General features: G+C 46.2%; 1 protein-coding gene across 4 annotated transcripts in view; it reads left to right on the forward strand.

The window, feature by feature from the left end:
* Window positions 1–21,236, forward strand: part of SCUBE1 (signal peptide, CUB domain and EGF like domain containing 1) — a 2,199,864-nt gene extending 2,178,628 nt beyond the window's left edge. For all 4 annotated transcript variants that reach the window (XM_078673869.1, XM_078673871.1, XM_078673868.1 and 1 more), the window contains one exon: window positions 18,662–21,236. In XM_078673869.1, coding sequence (XP_078529995.1) covers window positions 18,662–18,811 — 150 coding nt within the window. In that variant the 3' untranslated portion in view covers window positions 18,812–21,236. The remainder of the gene's footprint in view (window positions 1–18,661) is intronic.
* The last annotated feature ends 1,235 nt before the right edge of the window (window positions 21,237–22,471 follow it).

Here is a 22,471-nt window from a genome sequence, read left to right on the forward strand (position 1 = left end):
GTCCCTGCTGCCAGACAAGGAAAACACAATCTGCGTATCGTCTGCATATGAATATATGGACAGACCGGCGTCCTCAACGATGGAAGCAAGGGGTCTGATGTAAATATTGAACAACAGAGGGCTCAATATAGACCCCTGAGGGACGCCGTATGCAGATGAACAAATTGCCGATTCAGCTTTGTTTGAAAAAACCTGGAATGTACGCTCATTTAGAAATGAGGCCAACCAGGCAAGCGCCGATCCAGCAACACCGAGGGAGCGAAGGGACTCCAATAGAATAGAATGCGACACGGTATCAAAAGCCGCGCTTAAATCCAAAAGGATAAGCGCAAAGGTCTCACCGCTGTCGATACCGTGTCGGAGTCGCTCAGTCACCCCCAGAAGTGCGGATTCGGTGGAATAGTTAGCGCGAAAACCTGATTGGGATGGATGAAGGTATCCTGTTTTTTGAACAAACTCATTTAGCTGGATGTTAATATGGCGTTCTAGTATTTTAGAACAAGCTGGCAGCAGGGATATAGGCCTGAAGTTGGCCAGGTTAGTAATGTCCACACCAGATTTTTTTTGTAGGGGAACGACCATGGCATGTTTCCAAACCTGTTCAACACGCGATTCACTGAGGGAGATGTTGAGTAACCTCATTAAAAATCTACGTGGTTCAAGGTCGAGTTGCTTTAGAATCTTCATGGGGACAGGGTCCCGAGGAGAGCCTGACCTGATGCTTTTTAGGCATGATAGAAAGGAAGCATCATCAAATAATTTCCAGTTGTACAGAAACTCAGTGGGAGGAGCAGGGACATTACAATAAATGCCTAGCAAGGAAGAATCCATAGAGGGTGAAATAGAAGCTAGGGATTGGTGAATGCCCTCAACCTTCGATACAAAAAAGTCCGCAATGCTATTACAGTGTTTACCATCTAGAGCCGGCGACGCAGGAACAGTGTCAGCACCTGTAAGTTTCTTTACAGTGGAAAAAAGAGTCCGAGGACAATTCTGCACTGAGGTGATGGTAGAGGTAATGTAAGCAGCTTTGGCCCGTTTACAATTGGCATGATAAGCCTTTAGCCCATCTTTGTAAATCAGTTTAGAGGGAGCGGAGTAAGACTGTCTCCACTTCCTCTCCAGAGCTTTACATTTAACACGTTGGGTTTTTAACTCATCCGAGTACCAAGGTGCTGGGGGACGCAAGGATCGAAATTTGCTGCCAGTACAAGGAGCATAAATAGATACTGCATCAGTTAACCACTTGAAAATAGGGGTATTCAAATTTTGCTCAGTATTGCTGAGAGAAGGAATAGTCTCAGTTAGATGCAGATTAAAAGCAGCTATGTCAATCCTGTCCCATCGATGTGAAGGTTTAGTTTCCTCTACGTGATCATTAGCTATAAAAAGACCGGATGGTAACACAAAAAGTACAGCGTAATGGTCGGACCAAACCAGCGGGCGTGCCGGATGCGAACAGTCAAATGGAATAGTAGAAATGACTGGATCCAGCAAATGGCCGGCAAGATGAGTAGCTCCAGTATTATAAAGTTTGAGGTTAAAGACCTCAAGATCAGACAAAAATGATTTAGTGAGGGAATTATTGACATCATCTAGATGGATATTTAAATCACCAAGTATGGTGAAATTATTTGATTTCAAAAGTATAGTAGATAGACAATCCACGAGCAAAGGAATCCAAGAAGCAGCATTCCCCGGTGGCCGATAAATTAACAGGCCAGAAAGCGTCAGTCGGGGATTGATCATGAGTTTAAATAATGCAGCTTCACTACCTGGGAGATGTAACGCCTCCAGTTTACATTGGTAGGTGGATTTGAAAATAATAGCAATTCCACCTCCTTTACCTGAGGGTCTATCCTGATGTACCATAACATAGTTAGGTGGAATCGCTGCGGCGATATCTGGACCTGAACTGCCATGAATCCAGGTCTCGGTCAAAAATAAGGCGTCCGGCGATTCCTCAATTATGAAATCATAAATGTCAAGTTTATTCTTAGGAAGCGATCTACAATTTAAGCTCCAAAAGTGGAGCAAGGAGGGAGGAGAAATACCACCCTTCTTAGGCTTCCTTTTCCCCCTACAGTGTTTAATGTACTGTTGAGTTTTGGAGAGCTGCATTTTGCCAGTGGAAAAACCACAGCCGGAACATACAAAATTGTGGCAAGGCAGGATACATGTGGCACAGTCAATGGAAATACGGGGTCTCATTGAGTGGAGAATTGCAGATGGATACATAACATAGCTATTCCGGTTTAACGTACCTGAAGTCACGTTGGCAAACATTAGCCCGTCCTGCAGCCCGTCCTCAGCGCGGACGGGCGCAGACGGGCAGGACTCAGGCACGACTCCGGCTAAGCGAGGGCGACCCATCTGCGCGTCCCGCTGCGCGGTAGAGGAGAGCTTTAAATAGGCCCTCCAAGCCCAGCGCGATCGTGAGGGCGGTCCAAGATGGCGCCCGTTAAAGTTGAAAGTTGCCCAATCTAAGATGGCTCCTGGGCAAAGCAACCCCCGGGACCCGGACTCGCCAAAACGGCGATGTTTGTTCCGTTATATGCGGTGAGAGGGATGGGAGAATGGAAAGCCCAGCCTGCATGATTTAATCTTTGAGACAAGCATATGCTACTGGCAGGATCAACCAGGTAGGCGCACCTGCTGACGGGGTGGGGGGGCCACATGCCCATCTCCCCTACCGGCAACTTTCGCGCACCCCTCCATCTCTCGGGAGCCTGCCAGAAGAAGGAGCCCACCCGCCTGGGTGGCAGGGCTCGCTGGAGGGGTGTGGAGAGTTGCGGTCGCATGGGCACCGGCAGGCCCAGCCGTCTCCCTTGGGAGGGTGAGGCGGGCTGAGGCGCAGTCTGGGCGAAAAAGGGGTGCCGGAGCCTGGTAGCGGCACCCCTCGGAACAGTTGTTCCGAGCTGCTGTGGAAATGTGCTGGGCAGAGAGGGGTGACAGTATGGCACACTGGACCTACAGACCTGCTGGGCAGCAGCATCCAAGGGCCTGGTGCCACCCGAGCCCTTCCGCTCGGGTCAGACCACTGGGGGGCACAAGCTGCCGGGGCCACTCGGCCTTCGCTCTGCTGGGTAAAAGGCCTCCCGCCAGGCGGCAGGCCCTCGAGTCAGACGGTCGTTGCTTGAAACAATAGCCGAGGCTGGCCAAGCAGTCCATCCCGAAAAGGACCGAGAGTGCCCAATCAATCAGAGTACAGCTGGGGCATCCCCTGTCTGCTCCCGGGGTAAGCAGACTCGGAGAAAAAGGACCATCAGCAAGGGGCTGAGAGGCAGCCCATCCCGGGTACTTTACCATGCGGCAGGCCGAAGGAGGGAGCCCCGTACGCCTGAGAGGTGTTGCCCTGGCAGAGCTTATCTTGTCCCCAGCCGGGAACCGTCAGCCTGGGAGGGGTGTCCTGGCATTCCCTTGGCCCTAGTAATCCGGAGAAAGGCTACCCCTCTTTCTGGGAACCCGTGCGCACTGAGTGACAGAGGTGACCCAGGGCGCGGAGACACCCGACCTCCTGGAGCCCTCGCTGGGATCGAGGAGGCATATGGCCCCTCATCGGGACATCCAGGGAAGCCCGGCCATCTGGTTGCCCCATTGGAAAGCATTGGGTGCGACACGATGGCAGAGGGGGCAGGTGCGACCAGATGGCAGGGACTGAAAGGACTCCCAGCTGCCCAACCCTAGCCTTCGCGGTAGGGCTCCCTCCTGCCCACGCAGGGCAGGGCTCGGGGGCTCCGCTTCCTAGGGGCTCGGGGACCCTAGCTGGGTCTCAGGCATGGGGAGGACCACCAGAGCTCTGGGGCCCGGACGCCCGGGGGAGGACTGCCCGGGACCCATGAAGCCTGTGGAAAAGTAAATTCTGCCATGTTCTGTGTCCCTACGTGTCATCCATCATATGTTATGTGTGCATGATTAAATATGCATATGTATTCCCTATGTTCGATTCAAGACGCAATTATAGTTGTGTCCACCTCTAGTATGTCAGTTTCCAGTCCTCGTGAATACTACGAATATCAGGCCTATGTAAAGCTACGTTGCCACGTCTCTCAGTGTGCACGTTATTTCATTATAAAGTCCCCGTTTCTAGGCCTCAAAAGGGCCTGGACACCAGATTCAGCTCCTGTCTCCTGAAGCCTCGCTGAGGAGCGATACAGCCCCCACCTGTATCCTCGACCCTTCACTTACTTCCTGCCTCGCAGTGCCCGGTTCAGCCTGGCTCTGCCTCTGAGTCTGCCAAGAATATGTTATGATTCCAGTTATCAGTTCAGTCCTCCTTCTCTGCATTCCTAAAGCTACTGAATCGCATCAATAGTTTCCGTCATTGTCTAGCCTTCACGTCTCCACGTTAGAGAAATACTGCATTTAATGGTCATTTAATATTCTTCATCACGCACTACATGTAGAATAATGCATGGTCCAGTCTTAGAATCAAGTTAGCCTTTCCCCTCCTGACTTCTAGTTTATATCAACATGTTCTCTAAACATCAGATACTAGATACTGCTTAGGTACATGTCGCCCTGACTCTCCAGACTTCAGTCTCTGCTCCTAGCACAGAGTTCATAGCCCCCAGTTTCTCCTAGTAACACGTCATTGCCAGTTTGCGCGCACCACCAGGTTAGAGGTCCCGGCTCCTTAGGTAGCCCCCTCCATGTTTCCGCCCCATTCATGACATATTCTGTTACGTTTGCATCACATGTCTATGTATACGCCCTGTTACACCCACTTTCACCCTTATCTTTCGCGACTGCTACGCGTCACACCCTTTGCTCCACCCACTGCTCCGCCTATCATATGTACTGTAATGCAACTGTTTTACTATATATGCTTGTGTATTGTTATTAAATGTTAGCGCGCTCATCCCAGATCCAGCCCCGGCAGCTGCTGGGCCCTGCCATCCTATTCCTATGCAGGTTGTCCTGTTCCTGTCCTTTATGCTGTAATAAACCTGCGAAACTCCTACTACCTCGAATCTTGACTCTTATTTATTGAGCTATCTGTTATTCATTTATACATTCAAAAATAGGGTATTATTTATTTATTTACCACATAATGGCGCCCGAACAGGGACTTGCCCTTTCCCCACGCGCCGGTGAAGCCACGCCGGCCCCCTGACCCTCTGCAGCCGTGACGGAACCATACCGTGCACGTGCAGATATTTCTGCTTCAAGTATCCCTCAGGCCCACGGAGGAGACGGAGGAGGCGGTCCAGCATCCAGACGAGGCGGTGGAGGAATGCGGCGAGTCCCGACCAGAGCCCAAGCCAAGAGTCCAAGGTCCGAGGTATCCGGAGGTCCACCCGTAACTTAAGTCCGAAGTTCGTTGTCCGTCGTCGAAGCAGTCCAGTCCAGTCCGAGGCCTTCCGTTCTTGCTGCCCGGTGAGTACCATTACTGGGGTAGTATCTAGACAGGGTCAATCTAATTGACTCTGGTCCGTGGGTTGGTGGTACCCAGACACACAAACGAAGTGTCCACTTCGGTGGATGCGGGTCCTGACGTGTCTCTTTATGAGACCGGTAAGTTTCGTACTGTTTCAGCAGTGCATCTAGTTTCTGTTCCAGTCAGTTCTGTTCTCGAGAAAATTCATATAAAGTCATATATTCTGTGTTCCGTATTCCAGGTAGTATTCTGTTCGAACTGTTATTTCTAAATGTTTTTCATGTATTTTAATGTCGTGGTATGAATGGGGAATAAGTATCGTGTTCATTGTGTATTGTATTGTGTCCAGATTATAGTTCAGTCATGCCGCTGTTTTCAAAGTTACGTCAGTTAAAAACTAGAAAGGGTTTGTTAGAGGAAGCAGTTCCTGTCCCGCCTAGGGACAGTCCAGGTCATTTTATGTATCAAAAGCATGGCATAAGTGCCATACTATATCTAGATTTATGGGTAGAGTATACAAAACAGTTGGAAGAAAAGTATAGATGGCCCGTATCGGGTACATGGGATGCCGAGTGCATCATGCGAGTAGAAGAGGCATTATGGAAAAAGAAAGCCAGACAATCACAGAAAGATGCCATCGAGCTATGGCGTAAAGAAGCTCATAAAAGAACCGAAAAAGAAATCAGAAAGTCAGAATTAAGTAGAGAATCCTCGGAACGAGCACAAGAAAAAGAACTAATCGAGATAGGTGAACAAGTCAAAGCCGAACAGTCAGACAGACAGAGGAATGCCCTCATTAAGGGTATGTATCCTCTTCTTGCCGAGGGCTTGCCAAAAGCGACCCCGGAGGCATCCAGTAATTTTCCGCCACCACTAGTTCCGATCAAGTTACGTCACAAACCAACCGCAGCTGATATTTTCATCTCGTCCTATTTGGACGACACAGTCCCAGAATATGCAAATCCTGTTCCCGCTCCACCAGTCCCTGTAAATCAGGCACTTCCCGTTCCTCCAGACACCGGGGCACCCTTTGCAGCACCTGCTACGGTCCCCCCGGTCCAGCCCGCCATACAAGTCCAGCCCGCATTCCAATTTCCCACCCTGCCAGGACGAAAAGCATCAGTTGATGATTCTAGTCTAGGGGCCGCAGGAGGAGGTCCTCCTCGAACCCCGCCGCCACATAAGCGTTTAACGGCAGCCGAATTACAAATGCAAGCGTCACAACGTACGCCCAGACTGTCTGTTGCAGAAATAAGAAAATCCCTTGCCGAATGCTGCTATGACCCAGTCCCAGGCGAAGATGATATGGTTTTATATTCATTACGCGTAAGAAATGTGGCCGAGTATCTAGTCACCCTACCAGATATGAAGGAAGATCTAGACAGAATATATCGTTTCATCCGTACAGGGGAAGATCCAGAAAGTATTAGTGATGTCATGTCCCAAAGGAAAGCTGAGACCCAGCTCATGATATTAAAGTTTCTGATTAATTGTCTAATAAGAGAACAAGATTACCCGTCCAAAAATCAGGCCGAAATGAAAGCCCTGATGAAGTGGAGTAATAGTATAGCCGAGGGTAAGCACAAGACTATCGGTGCTATGGAGAGTATGTACAAGAAAATCCGTAAAGAAATAATAAAGTTACACGAACAACGTAAAGCAGCACAAGTAAACGAGAAAGAAAGTAACTCTGATACTGAAGAGTTAGACGACGAGAATTCCGCCAGAATAGCGTATGTAGGACAACCTAGATTTCCAGATCGCCATTTACGTCTAGAACCCAAGTCTACGTTCCATCATCCAGTACCAGACCAAGGTTCTCTAGAACAAGTATTTCAAGCTACCGATCACATTCTGAAATCACGAATCGGTTACAGTGAGTTAAGTACTATGCATGAACAAGAACTAGCCCGATCAGCAGTCCGATGGATTACTGATTCTACCACTTTTCCAGACGAAATAGTGGCACAAATGTTTCTGAAAATGCCCCCAGCCGAGCAACGACTGGTGGGTATGTATATGATTCAGCACCTCATTACTCTGTATGAGGGTCAACATTCTGATCCAGGTCCGTTACATGATATCCTGAACGAGTTACTCCAGTATAGATGGAGAGGTCTAGGTACCGATTTAATTAGTGTCATTCTAGAACAGCGCCACAAATATAGAACGTTTCTGAACCCGCATTTTGTTCATGTCTCACCCCCAGAAAGTAAGCCATTTTACATAGACAGACAGAATCCGTTACGAGAAGTCCACCCAGTTAGAGGAACGGGTGGCGAAATGCAGCGAGTGTTTGTATACACTCCGATCACAAAGATGGAACTTCTGGAGATGAAGAAATTAATTCCCTGTCATGATAAAGATCCAGCAGGGTTCCATAGAGAATTAAAAGACATGCTCCGTATGGGAGAATACACGTATCCAGATATAATTAAAATGTTAAAGGTTCTGTTGCCCGCAGGGGTGTATGAAAAGCTCAAGGAAAAAGACTGGGAGGTGGGAGAGAAAAAGATCGATTGGGCAGTCCTAGAAGCTGAAGATAAGATACGAGTACCAGGTACCGGTCTCGGAGATAAATGTAAAGAATTACCTGAATTATTGATTCAAGTTTTACCCAGATTATTAACAACTAAAAAAGAAGACTGGGATGCAATCTCAGCCTGTAAACAGAAACAAGACGAAGATATTAGTGATTTTTATTCTAGATTCGAGAAATGTTTTAGCATCAACAGTGGCCTCAAGACAAGTAGTGAGTCATACCCTCACCTTTTTGTTACTAAATTAGTCAAGAATTCAAGTTCACCAATTAAAAATCGAGTTCTGAAAGTCGAAAGTACCTGGCAAGCTAATACCCCGTCCCAGATGTTGCAGATGCTCCAATACCACCAGAATAGAATCAGGGAAGAACAAGAACATGAAAGAAAACGTATGAAAGACACGAAAATGAAAGTACTAGTTGCACAATCTGTTCCTCAAGACAGTCAGAAGAGGGGTCCGAATCAAGCCAGTCATCCTGCAGCTCCCGTTAAAGGGAATTGCAATTATTGTAAACAGCCAGGTCATTTTATAAACGAGTGTGCAGTTCTGAAACACAACATAGCTACTGGTAAGACTAAAGAAAGACCACGTCCGCCTAGACAAGAACAAGTTTCACAGACTCCTCAGTTACAGAATGCACCACAGACAGTTACAGCACCGCAGCCTATCGCTGCAACACAGCATGTCACACAGCAGATGTACCAGTATGCACAGTCTGAGTATCCAGAGTACCAACAGTATTCATGAAACAGCCTAGAGAGGGAGGTAGGCTTGCCTCTCATCGAGATACCTGTAGATCAAGAAGGTCCCTATGTTCATAGTCAAGTATTAGGGAAAGACAGAAAGTTTTTGATTGATACAGGGGCAAGTAGGACCACAATTAGTCACGCCGAAGTTCCAGGGGCTCCGCTCTCAGGCTCAAGAAATGTTTCCCTTGGATTTTCAGGAAAACCTATCGTAAATGAGATCTCAAAGCCAGTTTCTCTAGAAGTAGGTCCATTGTCCCGCACTACTGATCTGTTACTTACTAAGTCATGTCCAGAAAATCTATTAGGCATTAAGACACTGAAAGAGTTAGGTGCAGTTATATGCTGTTCCCCAGAGGGAATACGATTGTTCCTACGTGACTTTAAGGGTCACTATGTATTACGAGATTTTGATTCAAGACTGTCTAATGTTCCGCAGCATCTATGGGCGCAAGGTCCAACTGATGTTGGTTATATGCAAATCACACCCTATCGTGTGACTCTCAAGCCAGGTGTAGTGTTACCACGAATCAGACAGTACAGATTGCCACCTGAGGCTGTAGCAGCCTTATCCAAAATTATTGACGAGCTTATTGCTCAAGGAGTGGTTGTAGAAACTGACTCCAATGTATGCAATTCTCCGATCATTCCAGTCATGAAACGTACTGATCCAAATGCACCCCCAGTATATCGATTAGTGATTGACCTACGAGAGCTTAATAAGTGTATTATTCCTCAGTACCCAGTTGTCCCAGACATCTCTTCCCTATTAACAGCCATTGATTCCGAAGCCACGTTCTTTACTGTAATCGACCTCAAGAACGCGTTTTTTAGTGTTCCCATTCATCCAGACAGCCAGTTCCTTTTCGGATTTTGTTTAAATGGAAGGAGCTATAAATTCACACGAGCTCCTCAAGGTTTCACAGAAAGTCCTAGTATTTACAGTCAAGCACTTAAGAGACAACGAGACAACATTCACATGCCAACTGACACTGCCCTGCTCCAGTATGTCGATGATCTACTGATCACAGCCCGTTCTGAACGTGCTTGCGAGCAAGTGTCCCTTACAGTCTTGTATTTCCTAGCCGAGATGGGGCACAAGGTGTCCCCTTCTAAGCTTCAATTCTGTGTCCAGCAAGTGGTCTACTTAGGACACTTACTGTCCAAGAGGGGTAGGCAGTTGACACCAGACCGTATCCAGTTAATAGCAAGTCTTCCTCAGCCCAAGACCCAGAAGGAGGTACGTGCTTTTATCGGCCTTACTTCTTACTGCAGACAATGGATTCCTCAGTATGCATTTCTAGCCAAACCACTGATACAGTTAACGACACAGGAGGCAGCCGTATCGACTGTCCTCCTTTGGACATCTGAACATACACTTAGTTTCAATGAGTTAAAGAAAGCTTTATGCCAAGCTCCAGTTCTAGCGACACCGAACTACAGTAAGCCTTTTACACTTTTCGTCACTGAACGCGAAGGTACAGCATTATCTGTTCTCACACAAGATCAAGCAGGACAATACAAACCATGTGCTTATTTTTCGAGCACATTAGATCCTGTAGCCCAGGCTCTGCCTGCGTGCCTCAAGTCAGTTGCAGCCGCAGCCCTAGCTATCAGGCAAAGTGATTCCATAGTCTTAGGACATACCTTGACAGTACAAGTTCCACATTCCGTGGAAGTCCTTTTAAACCGAACACAAACTCAGCACTTGACAATTGCACGTTTAACAGGTTATGAATTGACATTATTCCAGCCACACATAGAAATCAGACGCTGCAACATCCTTAATCCTGCTACACTGTTACCATCAGTTAATTCAAATCCAGCCACACATGATTGCGTGGAAGTAGTTAACATTACGACAAAGCCAAGACAAGATCTGACAGATACTCCGTTACCAGACCCCGACCTGACACTTTATGTGGATGGTTCATGTATGAGAACAAGTACAGGAGAACTAGTCGCCGCGTATGCAGTGACTACTGACACTGAAGTTATTGAGACACACCGTATTGACACCCTGTCCGCTCAAGCAGCAGAGCTAGTTGCTCTGACACAAGCCTGCATACACGCCAAGAACTTGAAAGTTAATGTCTACACGGATTCACGTTACGCATTTGGGGTCGTACACGACTTTGGAGTGCTCTGGCAGGAGAGAGGTTTCATGACTTCTCATGGAACCAAGATTCAGCATGGTCTCCTTATTCAAGCTCTGTTAGATGCCATACGCTTACCGACATCTATCGCTATCATGAAATGCAAAGCACATACGAAAGTTACTGACATTATTTCCCAAGGTAATGATCTAGCAGATCGCACAGCTAAGCTTACAGCACAGACTCCAGACATTCCAGTTAATCAGACACATACTCCAGATCCGACTACATGTATGACAGTTAAGGACCCTACTCAAGATGTCATAGACATACAGTTACATGCTACTCCCGAAGAAATTAAGAAATGGTCCGAACAAGGAGGGGTCCAGACAGATCAAGGATGGTTAACGAAGGGTAGAGCCACATGGTTTCTCCCCGACTCTATGGTTCAAGTCATTATTAATACCGCACATAGTCCAGCACATTTAGGAGAAAAAGCTATGTTAGACAGTATCCAGAACATTTGGTTCAACAAACATTTACGAGCTGCAGCCAAGCAGAAAGTCCGTACCTGTATGATATGTTGTCAGTTTAATCCAGGTAAAAGTGTCCCGGTGGAACAAGGTGGATTCCAGCCCCCTGACCACCCTTTTGAAGTCCTCCAGATGGATTATATTCAGATGGAGCGATGTCGAGGTTTCAAGTATGTCCTTGTAGTTGTATGCGCTTTGTCCAGGTGGACAGAAGCATATCCAGTTCCAGATTACACCGCCGCGACCACTGCCAAGCAGTTGGTTCGTGAGTTCTTCCCCCGTTATGGACTCCCTAGAGTCGTATATTCTGACAACGGCCAGCCATTCTCATCTGAGTTGATGAAGCACGTTTCCCTGTTGTTAGGGTACCAGTGGAAGTTTCATTGTGTACGCCATCCTGAAGCAGCCGGTCTCGTAGAGAGACATAATCAGACTCTGAAAATCCGAATCGCCAAAGTATGCAAAGAAAAAGGTGTGGACTGGCTGGTAGCTCTGCCAGTTGCTTTATTTTATATGCGCATGGTCGCACATTCCAGATCAGGTCTGTCCCCGTATGAGGTCGTATTCGGCCGCCCCCCAAACATGTGGGGTACTCCTAGACCCCGAAGTATTACCGATGTTTCAAGTAATATGCTGACAGATTACCTAGCTTCCTTGATGTCTGCCCTCAACTCATGTCGTTCACAGGTTGCCGCCGCATTTCCAGACAATACCGAGGTGGCACCGCATGAAATCGTTCCAGGATCCATGGTGTTGGTGAGGAATTTTGACAGATCAAGTCCGCTGGAGCCTCGCTGGAAGGAGCCCCGACAGGTCCTCCTCACCACCCGTACAGCCGTGAAGTTGGAAGGTCGCAAAGGCTGGGTGCACCTTTCTCATATAAAAAAGTTTTATGGACTGAAACCCGTCTTAAAGAACATTTCCCAGGATTTGAAGGATTGCCAAAGCACCATTTTTAAGGACTGTCCCGCAAAAGACAATGTTACTACACCCCCCCTGTTAGAGAAAACTCCGCAACAGGAGTATAAGTTAAAACTCCGGTCTAGTAAAATAAGTCAGTCAGTTTGATTGTCTAAGTCCTCCCCTAGGTGAAACGGTTAGACTGTTTCTGACATGTATAAAATAGACCCCCATAGTGAGAGAGTCAGTCAAAACTCAATTCGATGTATCGTTTTTCTATGTTTCATATTGTTTCTCAGCATTATGATTTCCTGCACCAGTTATGCATTTTTCTTGTATTTCCCAGTTCTTCATGTAAATAAGTCTGCTAATGCTACAGTAGAGCACACGTTTAGTGATCTGCCTCCTCATGAACTCTCTTACCGCCTCGCTATGCGAAATAATTCCTTTATCCGCATGTTACATTACTCACACCAGACCAGCAATGCCACTAATTGTTGGGTGTGTGGTCGACTCCCCCCTTTCCAGACACCGAAGGGAGTTCTACCACTTTTTCCTTATCCATTTTCACATAATGGTTCGTGTGGAGCATGGTCCACGTTAACGTCATCCTCAACAGATATGTCTTTTCTTAACAGTACATGTTTCCCAGACAAGCAAGGTCTCCCCCACAGAACAGGTTTAGATCTAGAAAATGAAGTGTATAATTTAGGTAACTATTCTTCGAATTTCATGGTCCTGAATGTTCAGTCTGATTCCACTCCAGACTTACCTGCTATTTCAGTATTACCAGTCAAAGGCGAATTATGTGTCCGAAATTATGGTTCTGTACATGTAGGACATAGTGATTGTACTACTATTGTCAAGTATAGTGACAGTGGGAAATCTATTTTCAAAGCTTCACGTCATTCTTATTTTGTTTGTGGTCAAACTGCATATGTTCGTCTGCCCCTCGATTGGGAGGGAACCTGTTACATTGCCTTCCTACTGCCACCTGTTTTCCTAGCCCCATCTGATTATCACAGAAACACACATCTAGTACACATTAGACATAGAAGGGAGTCCCCAATTGTCGATTATACTGAAACTGCTCTAGAACAATATACAGATTTCAATAGAGGTTTCTTCTTCTTTATAGGACCTATCCAGAATAGTAAACTGATCCGTAGGTTAACCAGAACCCTCGAAGCTGTAGTAAATGAGACTGCCTCTGCTCTAGGTAACTTAACCGAAGAGCAATCTGCTATGAGATTTGTCGTTTTACAGAATCGTCTCGTCCTTGACGTCATACTGCCCGATAGGGGCGGGGCCTGTAGAGTCATCGGATCTAGTTGCTGCATTTTCATTCCAAATAACGCGCCGTCTGTTTATTCAGCTATAACCAGACTCCATAAAATTGCCCATCTGTTACACCAAGATCCAGGCACCTGGACATGGTCCGGTTGGTTCTGGAATATAATTTCCGCATGGGGATGGAAAATATTGTCCTTCCTAGGTATTGCAGTAGCGATCATATTCAGCTGCTGTCTCTGTATACAATGTGGCCCTGCGATTTGCGGCATTTGTGCTACCTCTTGTATTCCTAATCCCAAGCCCCGTTCTAAATCCCGTTCCAGGATAATTCGAGACGAGCAAATGATACTGTATGAAATGATAGATGGTATCATGAATATTAATGTTTCCTGATGGAAACGTAGTGACAAGGAGGGAATGTGGAAAAGTAAATTCTGCCATGTTCTGTGTCCCTACGTGTCATCCATCATATGTTATGTGTGCATGATTAAATATGCATATGTATTCCCTATGTTCGATTCAAGACGCAATTATAGTTGTGTCCACCTCTAGTATGTCAGTTTCCAGTCCTCGTGAATACTACGAATATCAGGCCTATGTAAAGCTACGTTGCCACGTCTCTCAGTGTGCACGTTATTTCATTATAAAGTCCCCGTTTCTAGGCCTCAAAAGGGCCTGGACACCAGATTCAGCTCCTGTCTCCTGAAGCCTCGCTGAGGAGCGATACAGCCCCCACCTGTATCCTCGACCCTTCACTTACTTCCTGCCTCGCAGTGCCCGGTTCAGCCTGGCTCTGCCTCTGAGTCTGCCAAGAATATGTTATGATTCCAGTTATCAGTTCAGTCCTCCTTCTCTGCATTCCTAAAGCTACTGAATCGCATCAATAGTTTCCGTCATTGTCTAGCCTTCACGTCTCCACGTTAGAGAAATACTGCATTTAATGGTCATTTAATATTCTTCATCACGCACTACATGTAGAATAATGCATGGTCCAGTCTTAGAATCAAGTTAGCCTTTCCCCTCCTGACTTCTAGTTTATATCAACATGTTCTCTAAACATCAGATACTAGATACTGCTTAGGTACATGTCGCCCTGACTCTCCAGACTTCAGTCTCTGCTCCTAGCACAGAGTTCATAGCCCCCAGTTTCTCCTAGTAACACGTCATTGCCAGTTTGCGCGCACCACCAGGTTAGAGGTCCCGGCTCCTTAGGTAGCCCCCTCCATGTTTCCGCCCCATTCATGACATATTCTGTTACGTTTGCATCACATGTCTATGTATACGCCCTGTTACACCCACTTTCACCCTTATCTTTCGCGACTGCTACGCGTCACACCCTTTGCTCCACCCACTGCTCCGCCTATCATATGTACTGTAATGCAACTGTTTTACTATATATGCTTGTGTATTGTTATTAAATGTTAGCGCGCTCATCCCAGATCCAGCCCCGGCAGCTGCTGGGCCCTGCCATCCTATTCCTATGCAGGTTGTCCTGTTCCTGTCCTTTATGCTGTAATAAACCTGCGAAACTCCTACTACCTCGAATCTTGACTCTTATTTATTGAGCTATCTGTTATTCATTTATACATTCAAAAATAGGGTATTATTTATTTATTTACCACAAGCCCCTCCCGGGCACTTTGCCACGCCGTGGGCCGGAGCCCCCGGATGGAGGAGAGGTGGTGCGACCAGATAGCCGGGACCAAAATGATGCTAATCTGCCTGCCCGAGCCTTCACGGGAGGGCTCCCGTCTGCCCTTGTGGGGCTCGGGGGCTGCAGGGCTAAGATTGCTGCTGCTGCTGCGTGCACATTTACTTCAGTCATCTTTAAATGAGTTTATTAAAATATCACAAATGTATTCTAAGATGACCACTATCAATGTGTGCACATCTAAAGTTGCCATCCTTGAATAGGTTGTTCATTTTTTTAAGAAGCCTATTCAAGGGTGGCTGCTGCATCCACGGTGGCCATCTAACAAAAAAAACTTTGCCCAATCTAAAAAGAGTTCACTGTACAGACGCATTACCTTTGCCAATGCTTGTTTATATTCCTATTACTTTGACTCCGCCCTCTTCTGGAGATCAGTCGACTGGTACACAGAGATGTTCCTTATCCTCCCATGTCTTGTGTCTGGCAGATGTCCCCTAAGTCATTCCCTCCTTTAGCTTGGTTCTGTCTTAATAAAATAGTGGTATAGGCCACCTTCTGTGTTCTGTTAGCACATCGCCCACCATGTTTCTCCATTTAGATGGTGGGCATTGCTTCCTGGCATTTACACATTTTAGCAGGGCCTGGGTAAGTGTATGCATGAAACTCTGTTCCCGAGCCCTCCACAAGTGTGATCTCCATTGCAATATTGCTTCATTTCCAAACAACCTTGGTAAAGCAGTTCTCTAATGAGAAGATTAATCTGCAACTCTTCAGCATGTTTAGGGAAAGTCACAACCATACATGTACCACCAAACCGAGTGGTAGTTTCCCCTGTGTGTCACTTGGCGGCTCCAACTATAGCAGTCAAAGTAAAGGCAACCTGTTTCTCAGTTGTTCTCACTGCGCAGGCATACATGAGGTTTTCAAACATCATGGGGCCTCACTAAGGGCCAGATTACAATGGTGGTGAGATGCCACCGGCAGGCTATCGGTGGCGGTCCCATCTCCATCGGACCATGCAAGACCGCCTGCCACATTAGGATGGCGGACCGAGAGACCATCTGACACTAATTCGAGGGGCTCAAGGAGCCTGTTGGACGGACTGTAATATCTACAATGCCGTAGGAATTAAAATGTCAGTTTCCACTAGCCATTTCATGGCGGTTAACTCGCCATGAAAAGGCAGGCGGAAAGTGACTTGTGGGTTCATAGTGGGACCCCTTGCCCTTGAATCTCCGCCATGGGCCCGGGGGGGCACCTTTGGTGCCCCCTAAACATCCCTGCACCATGTGGCAGGCACCGCATGGCGCCTGCCACATAGTGCAGGGATGTTTGAAATGTGTTTTTTTGTATTTCGGCGTGTGCTGCAGTCCGCAGCACACACAGCAATACAAAAGATACACATTGTGACCGCCTTGATGGCAGTTGCATCGTAATACCGGTAGCAGGACCTCCAACTAGCTGTGGCAGACGAATGTCTGACCGCCATCATAATCAGACCCTAAGTTCTTCAGTGTCCAGTGCGATAATTATTGTACACCTAAAACACCCTACCAAAGTGAATGGATTTTATCATGCATAGTAATTATCGGCAATTAAAATTTGTGCCCACAAAATGGACCCTAAGATACGAATTTTGGAATCTACGTATTGCGGGGGCATTGCTGGGGCGGATGTCCAAGCGTATTATTCTGCTTCACACCTGTGGTGATAAATGACTTGTGGTATGGGCCTCAGTCGGCCCGGCCTAAGCAGTCGAGTGGATTGCCATATACGGCACCCCCTTGCTGCACCTCTTGTATAGTAATGTATCGCTAGACACTCTGCCTCCGGCTTGTCCGACAGTCACACAAATCTGCAGACTGGCGGTTCGGTCCATGGGATTAAGGGGTAGACTGGCTTGCTCCACTCCCCTATGGCATGGCACCTTTCTTCGGCCTGTTGCGGTGCTCTGCAGGTTCCGTAAATGGGACCTCATCTGGATTTCCAGGCTGGGGGATGACATGCAGGGCACTACCCTTAAATCCTTTCAAAGGCTGCAGTCAGATTATGACCTCCATAATCACAGTTTCACTGTTACCTACAGCTTCGACATGCCCTAGAACCCCTGATACGCCAACTGGAGGCTCTACCTGAGTCCCACCCGTTAGAGGGTCGCCGACTGATGGGGGATATCAGGGACCACAAAATTAGGCAAAAATACCAGACACTCCACACACACGCTAAGACAACTATCCATAAAACCAGAGCAGCATGGGCTGTTGATCTGCCGGCCCTCACAGATGATGACTGGGCCGAAGCCTTGGCCAGCCGTTGGTATTTAGCGGTGTTTGCTAGATACAGGCTCATCCAGTTTAAGTATCTCCACCGAGTGTATTACACTCACCATCGGCAGTGGAAAATGGGTGCAATTCAGTTCCTTATGTGCCTCCGCTGCTACTCTGAGGATGGATCCTTTTTGCGTACAGTGTGGAGCTGTGTGGCGATTCAGCCGTTCTGGACCAGTGTGGTGTCTTGCCTGGATCAGGTCCTGGCGTGGACTATTTCGCTCGACCCCAGACTGGTACTTCTACATGGCACAGACGACATTGGAGGGAATTGCTATAAATAGCACCTTTAATTTCTTGGCCTCACTTTAGCCAAAAGCGACATAGCGCAGCACTGGAAAGACTTCTCCCTGGCCAGTGTGACTAAATGGAAAAAGGCTTTGGACAGATGTATGACAGCCGAAATTGTGGTGCTTCAGGCGAGAGGGTGCCCACAGAAGCACAGGAAGATCTGAGCCCGCTGGGCCACGTACAGAGGTATAGATCTCCCCCCAATGTCACAGTCTGCCTCCCATGACCCCATTGAATAATTGGTGGTTAGCAACTCACCTGCGTAGTGTACTGATCTTGTATTTCTGTGGATGGAAATTAATATACATTGTATGTGAAATGCTTCACAAGGGTGTCTGGTGCTGTTTAAATTGTGTTTGGTCTTTTGTTCTGCAAACCATACGGGTTTTATCTACGTAATTTATCTTGTGCATTTTGTATGTATTATCGCTGCTCGGCTTCGCACTTTTGGTACGATGGAAGCTCAATGAAAATGTATTGTTAAAAAAAAGATACAAATTTTGGGGTTTACTGCACTAGTATTTTCCTTGTATATGTGATCTCTCCTAACATTTACCAGGTGCGATATAATCTCCACAACTCATAATTATGATATGTACATAAGGCACTCGTGATGACGCCCGTAGTGCAGATATTTACTTAAGTGCAGTCCATGGAAACGTGTGTGTGTGTGTATATGTTTGTGTGTTTTACCCTTAGCAGGAACTCGTTGCCCATGAACAGCGGCTCCAAAAATCCTTCTTTGAGTCACTTGCAGTGTTTTTCTTTATTTTCAGGTAGTTGTTTCCTGCTCAGGTACCAGATGAAGAAATGGCAATTATTATAAATAACAATGTTGCTCACGTAGCGAAAATCATAACGCATATTGTGTACATTTTTCATATTTCCTTTTGTCTCTTCTAGGACAAGAAGCTAATCAAAGCCCTCTTTGATGTGTTGGCACACCCTCAAAACTATTTCAAGTATACAGCTCAAGAGTCAAAGGAGATGTTTCCAAGATCTTTTTTAAAGCTTCTACGGTCCAAGGTTTCAAGATTTCTACGGCCCTACTAATAGCTTTTATCCAAATTAAATATGCTAATATTTCTGGAAATACTTTTTTCTCCCCACTTGTAGAAATATTTGGAAAATAGAGCCCAAGAAGCAGTCTTTATTCTCAACTGTAAATTGACCATATTGTTTCATATTTGTCAAGAGCCAATTTTCAGTATTATATTTAGTCTTCAAAGAAGAAAACACAGGACATTTTGATGGTATTCTACTGAAGCTTGAATACTGGGTCTGCACTAGTGCCACATTCTTTACCTGTTTGGGTCTAGTTACAAGTGGCCTGTGTCGGGTGTAACATATTGCATCTGATAAATTCTGTGTTCGAAATTGATCAAATGCAATCATTATCGCCTATTCTGACTTTTTGGGGAATTACAAGCTGATATTGGTGATTATTGCACTAAAAGCTGCACTTCCTGGTAAATACTGGGCCCTTTTTCCCTGTTAAATTCGTACAGTCTTGACCCTCTGGAGTGTAATCGAGGATGCGCACTTTATTGCTTCTAGTAATTACTCGGTGCAATACATTTTGCACAATTATAATTGTGAACCCTATGCAAACAGGTGTTGCGCAAGTATCGCAAAATAACAGGTCACTTGTAATTAGGCCATTAGTGTCTGAATTATTTTTGTAAACTATTTTTTCCTAGAATTTGAAAAAAGGTATTCTCTTTAAACCTACTTTAAAAACAGTGGGGTGATATGTATTAATGTATTATAAGAACCAATGTTAATATTTCAAACTCTAAATGCACTTCAACATTATTTGAGAATTTTTTGGGACATAAGTACATTATGTACATTTTCAGTGGTATGAACCAAGCAATGACTTCATGAGTATATTTGTCTTTGTGGTATAGGATATATCAAATCATTTGTACACAGGGCAGACTTGTTCTATGACATTATTCTTAAAAGAGTAGACATCAACATTTCAGTGCTGCATATTTTCTTATATTAAGGGCCTCATTACGATGTCAGTCGGAAAGCATTCCGATCGACTCCTTGTCGGAATTGTTTCTAATTGACTAGGGTATGGGGAGTCCGACTGACCAATTATGATTGTTCCGAACACCATTAAGTTGGACTCCCATTGACTTCAATGGGAGCCTGTATTCCTACAGACTACACAGGCTCCTATTGCAAAAAGGGGTGGGTGCAGAAAACCCTGCACCCTGTGGGGAGCACACCAAGGCACCTGTCACACTGTGCATGGTTTGAAAGAGGGGTCCCATGGGTACCCCCATAGGCCCCAACTGGAGGCCTTTGGTTGAAGTGGGGCCTGCTGCGAGCCCCCAAAGTCGGTTTCTGACAGCCTTTTCATGTCGGACAGACTGAGTCGGAAAGGTTGTTGGAATCCGATATCGTAATCTGTCGGTCAGAAACGCTATCCATTGAGCTGTACGAATTGGCTCCGACCGACTCGGATGCTCCGAATGCCGGTCAGAACCGAGTCAGAATGACGGAACGGTTTCCTTCTATCATAATCAGTCTGTCTGTCATGTTTCCGAGTCTGTTGGAAACATGGGTTCCGACACGGGTTAGAAAAATCCGAAAGCCATTCAGAGCCTTTCCGACCGACTTTGTAGTAAGACCCTAAGTGCTGTGTTCGGCCAAATAAGGGATTTTCTAATGGGGTAGATGAGAAGCCTCAACACTATGGGCCTAATTACAATGTTGTTGCGGTCTGGATGTGACCACACCATGATCAGTTGGAAACATCCATTCCCCAATGGCAGCTTGTGCGGCGGGCAGAAAAGCCCCACAGCACAAGCTGCCATTGGGAAATGGATACTTTCAAACATCCCTGCACCGTGTGGCAGGCACCAATGTTTAGGGTGGCACAATTGGTGCCCCCCAGGCTCCAATAGCAGAGGGCCAGGGGAGAAGTGGGCCCTGCTAGGGGCCCACAAAGACACTTTCCGACAGCCTTTCCATGTCAGAGAAACTGACATGAAAAGGCTGTCGGAAAGTGCCATCATAATCTCGACAGTGGAGCAAAGCCTGGCTCCCCGTCATCCTAATACTGCGGTTGGACCGAAACCTACGCTGTAGGTCGGAAAGCCTCCGACAGCTGGTCGGAGGCTTTCCGCCTGACACCGTAATCGGCCCTTTATGTATTATACATTTATACAATGTTTGTGAGGATAGTGTCATTTTTACCACCTCAAAAAATATTTATCACACATGAGATATTCCTCTGTTGGTGGGTACAAAAATGCTATCTTTATTCATGTAAATAGAACATTTGCCCAGTTTTTTTATTCTGTTCAGATATTTTACTCACAATTCTTCAAACAAGGCTGTAATAGTTATACAATTCTGTGCCATTGAGCATAACCTGATCACATGTCTCCTTGGACAATCTATTCAAATATAGCACAATTTAGTCAAAACTATATTTGTTGTATATTCTTTTTGTAAGGCAAAAAGGCAGGGACTCCATTTGGCTTTATTTTGCTTACCTTTTATTGTCTGATTTATATATATATATATATATATATATATATATATATATATATATATATATATATATACATACAAGCTAGGACTTGAGATCTCAGCCTGCTACCTCTAAAGGTGTAAGAAAGACAGATTTGGCCTAATTATGATGTAAGTTTGCCCAATTCTGTTGCGGAAAGGAACCGCTCGACCTTGGGTCAGCGGTTCTGACCGCATGATTACGATGCGACCGCCCAAACATCCATGTATCAATGGAAGCTTGTGTGGTGGGCGGAAAAGGCCCGCAGCACATGCTTTCATTGACAAATGGATGTTAGTAAACATCCCTGCACCGTGTGGCAGGCACCATGTGGTACAGGGATGATTAGGGGGGCACCATAGGTGCTCCCAAGGCCCACTGTGGAGGACCAGGGGCTAAGGGGTCACTGCCATGTGTCCTCAAAGACACATTCTGAAAGCCTTATCATGTCGGAAGGGCCGACATGAAATGGCTGTTGCAAAGTGCCATCATAATCCTGACAGCGAAGCCGAGCCTGGCTCCGCGTTGTTAGGGTATTATGCTGGCTTCCGACACTTCGATGGACTCCTTGGGCCATTCAGAACCACTTCTGAATCCCCCAGCTGGTTTCATTCTGACCGCCATCATCCTAATATGTTGGTCGGAATGAAACCTACGATGTCGGGCGGAAAGCCTATGATCACTGGTCGGAGGCTTTCCACCCGACATCGCAATCAGGCCCTTAGTTCTTAAAGTCATTCCTTCATCTATGACGATTAGAGATTAAATGGCTACTCACTGGTTGACTGATCCATAAGAAAGAAGCCAGAAGAGAAAAAGAGGGCCCTCTAAGTTATCTTCAAAGAGGTAACCACCCTTCAATAGATGTAGCTGACTTGAACATAGAGCATGCATTGGGACGTAATATGTAAACTAGTGACCAAGGATAAACTGAAAATTCTCCAGTGAACAAACAGTAGGGTTTTAACCTCCACTCTGAAAGTGACAGATCAACAATAGAACGGCCTATACATGGGAGTGGGAGCGTAACAATTGTTATTTCCAAGATTCAGATGAACAGGAGAATTTTGGATTTATCATAAAGCTCTGCAGCAAGAATTTCTGGGGTACAAGATACAAGCAGTGGAAATGGTATTGCAAAAAACGTACTATTTTATAGATCTGTGTCTTGAGAGCAAACA

The sequence above is a fragment of the Lissotriton helveticus genome, chromosome 1_1, assembly GCF_964261635.1.
Source record: "Lissotriton helveticus chromosome 1_1, aLisHel1.1, whole genome shotgun sequence".
NCBI lineage: Eukaryota > Metazoa > Chordata > Amphibia > Caudata > Salamandridae > Lissotriton > Lissotriton helveticus.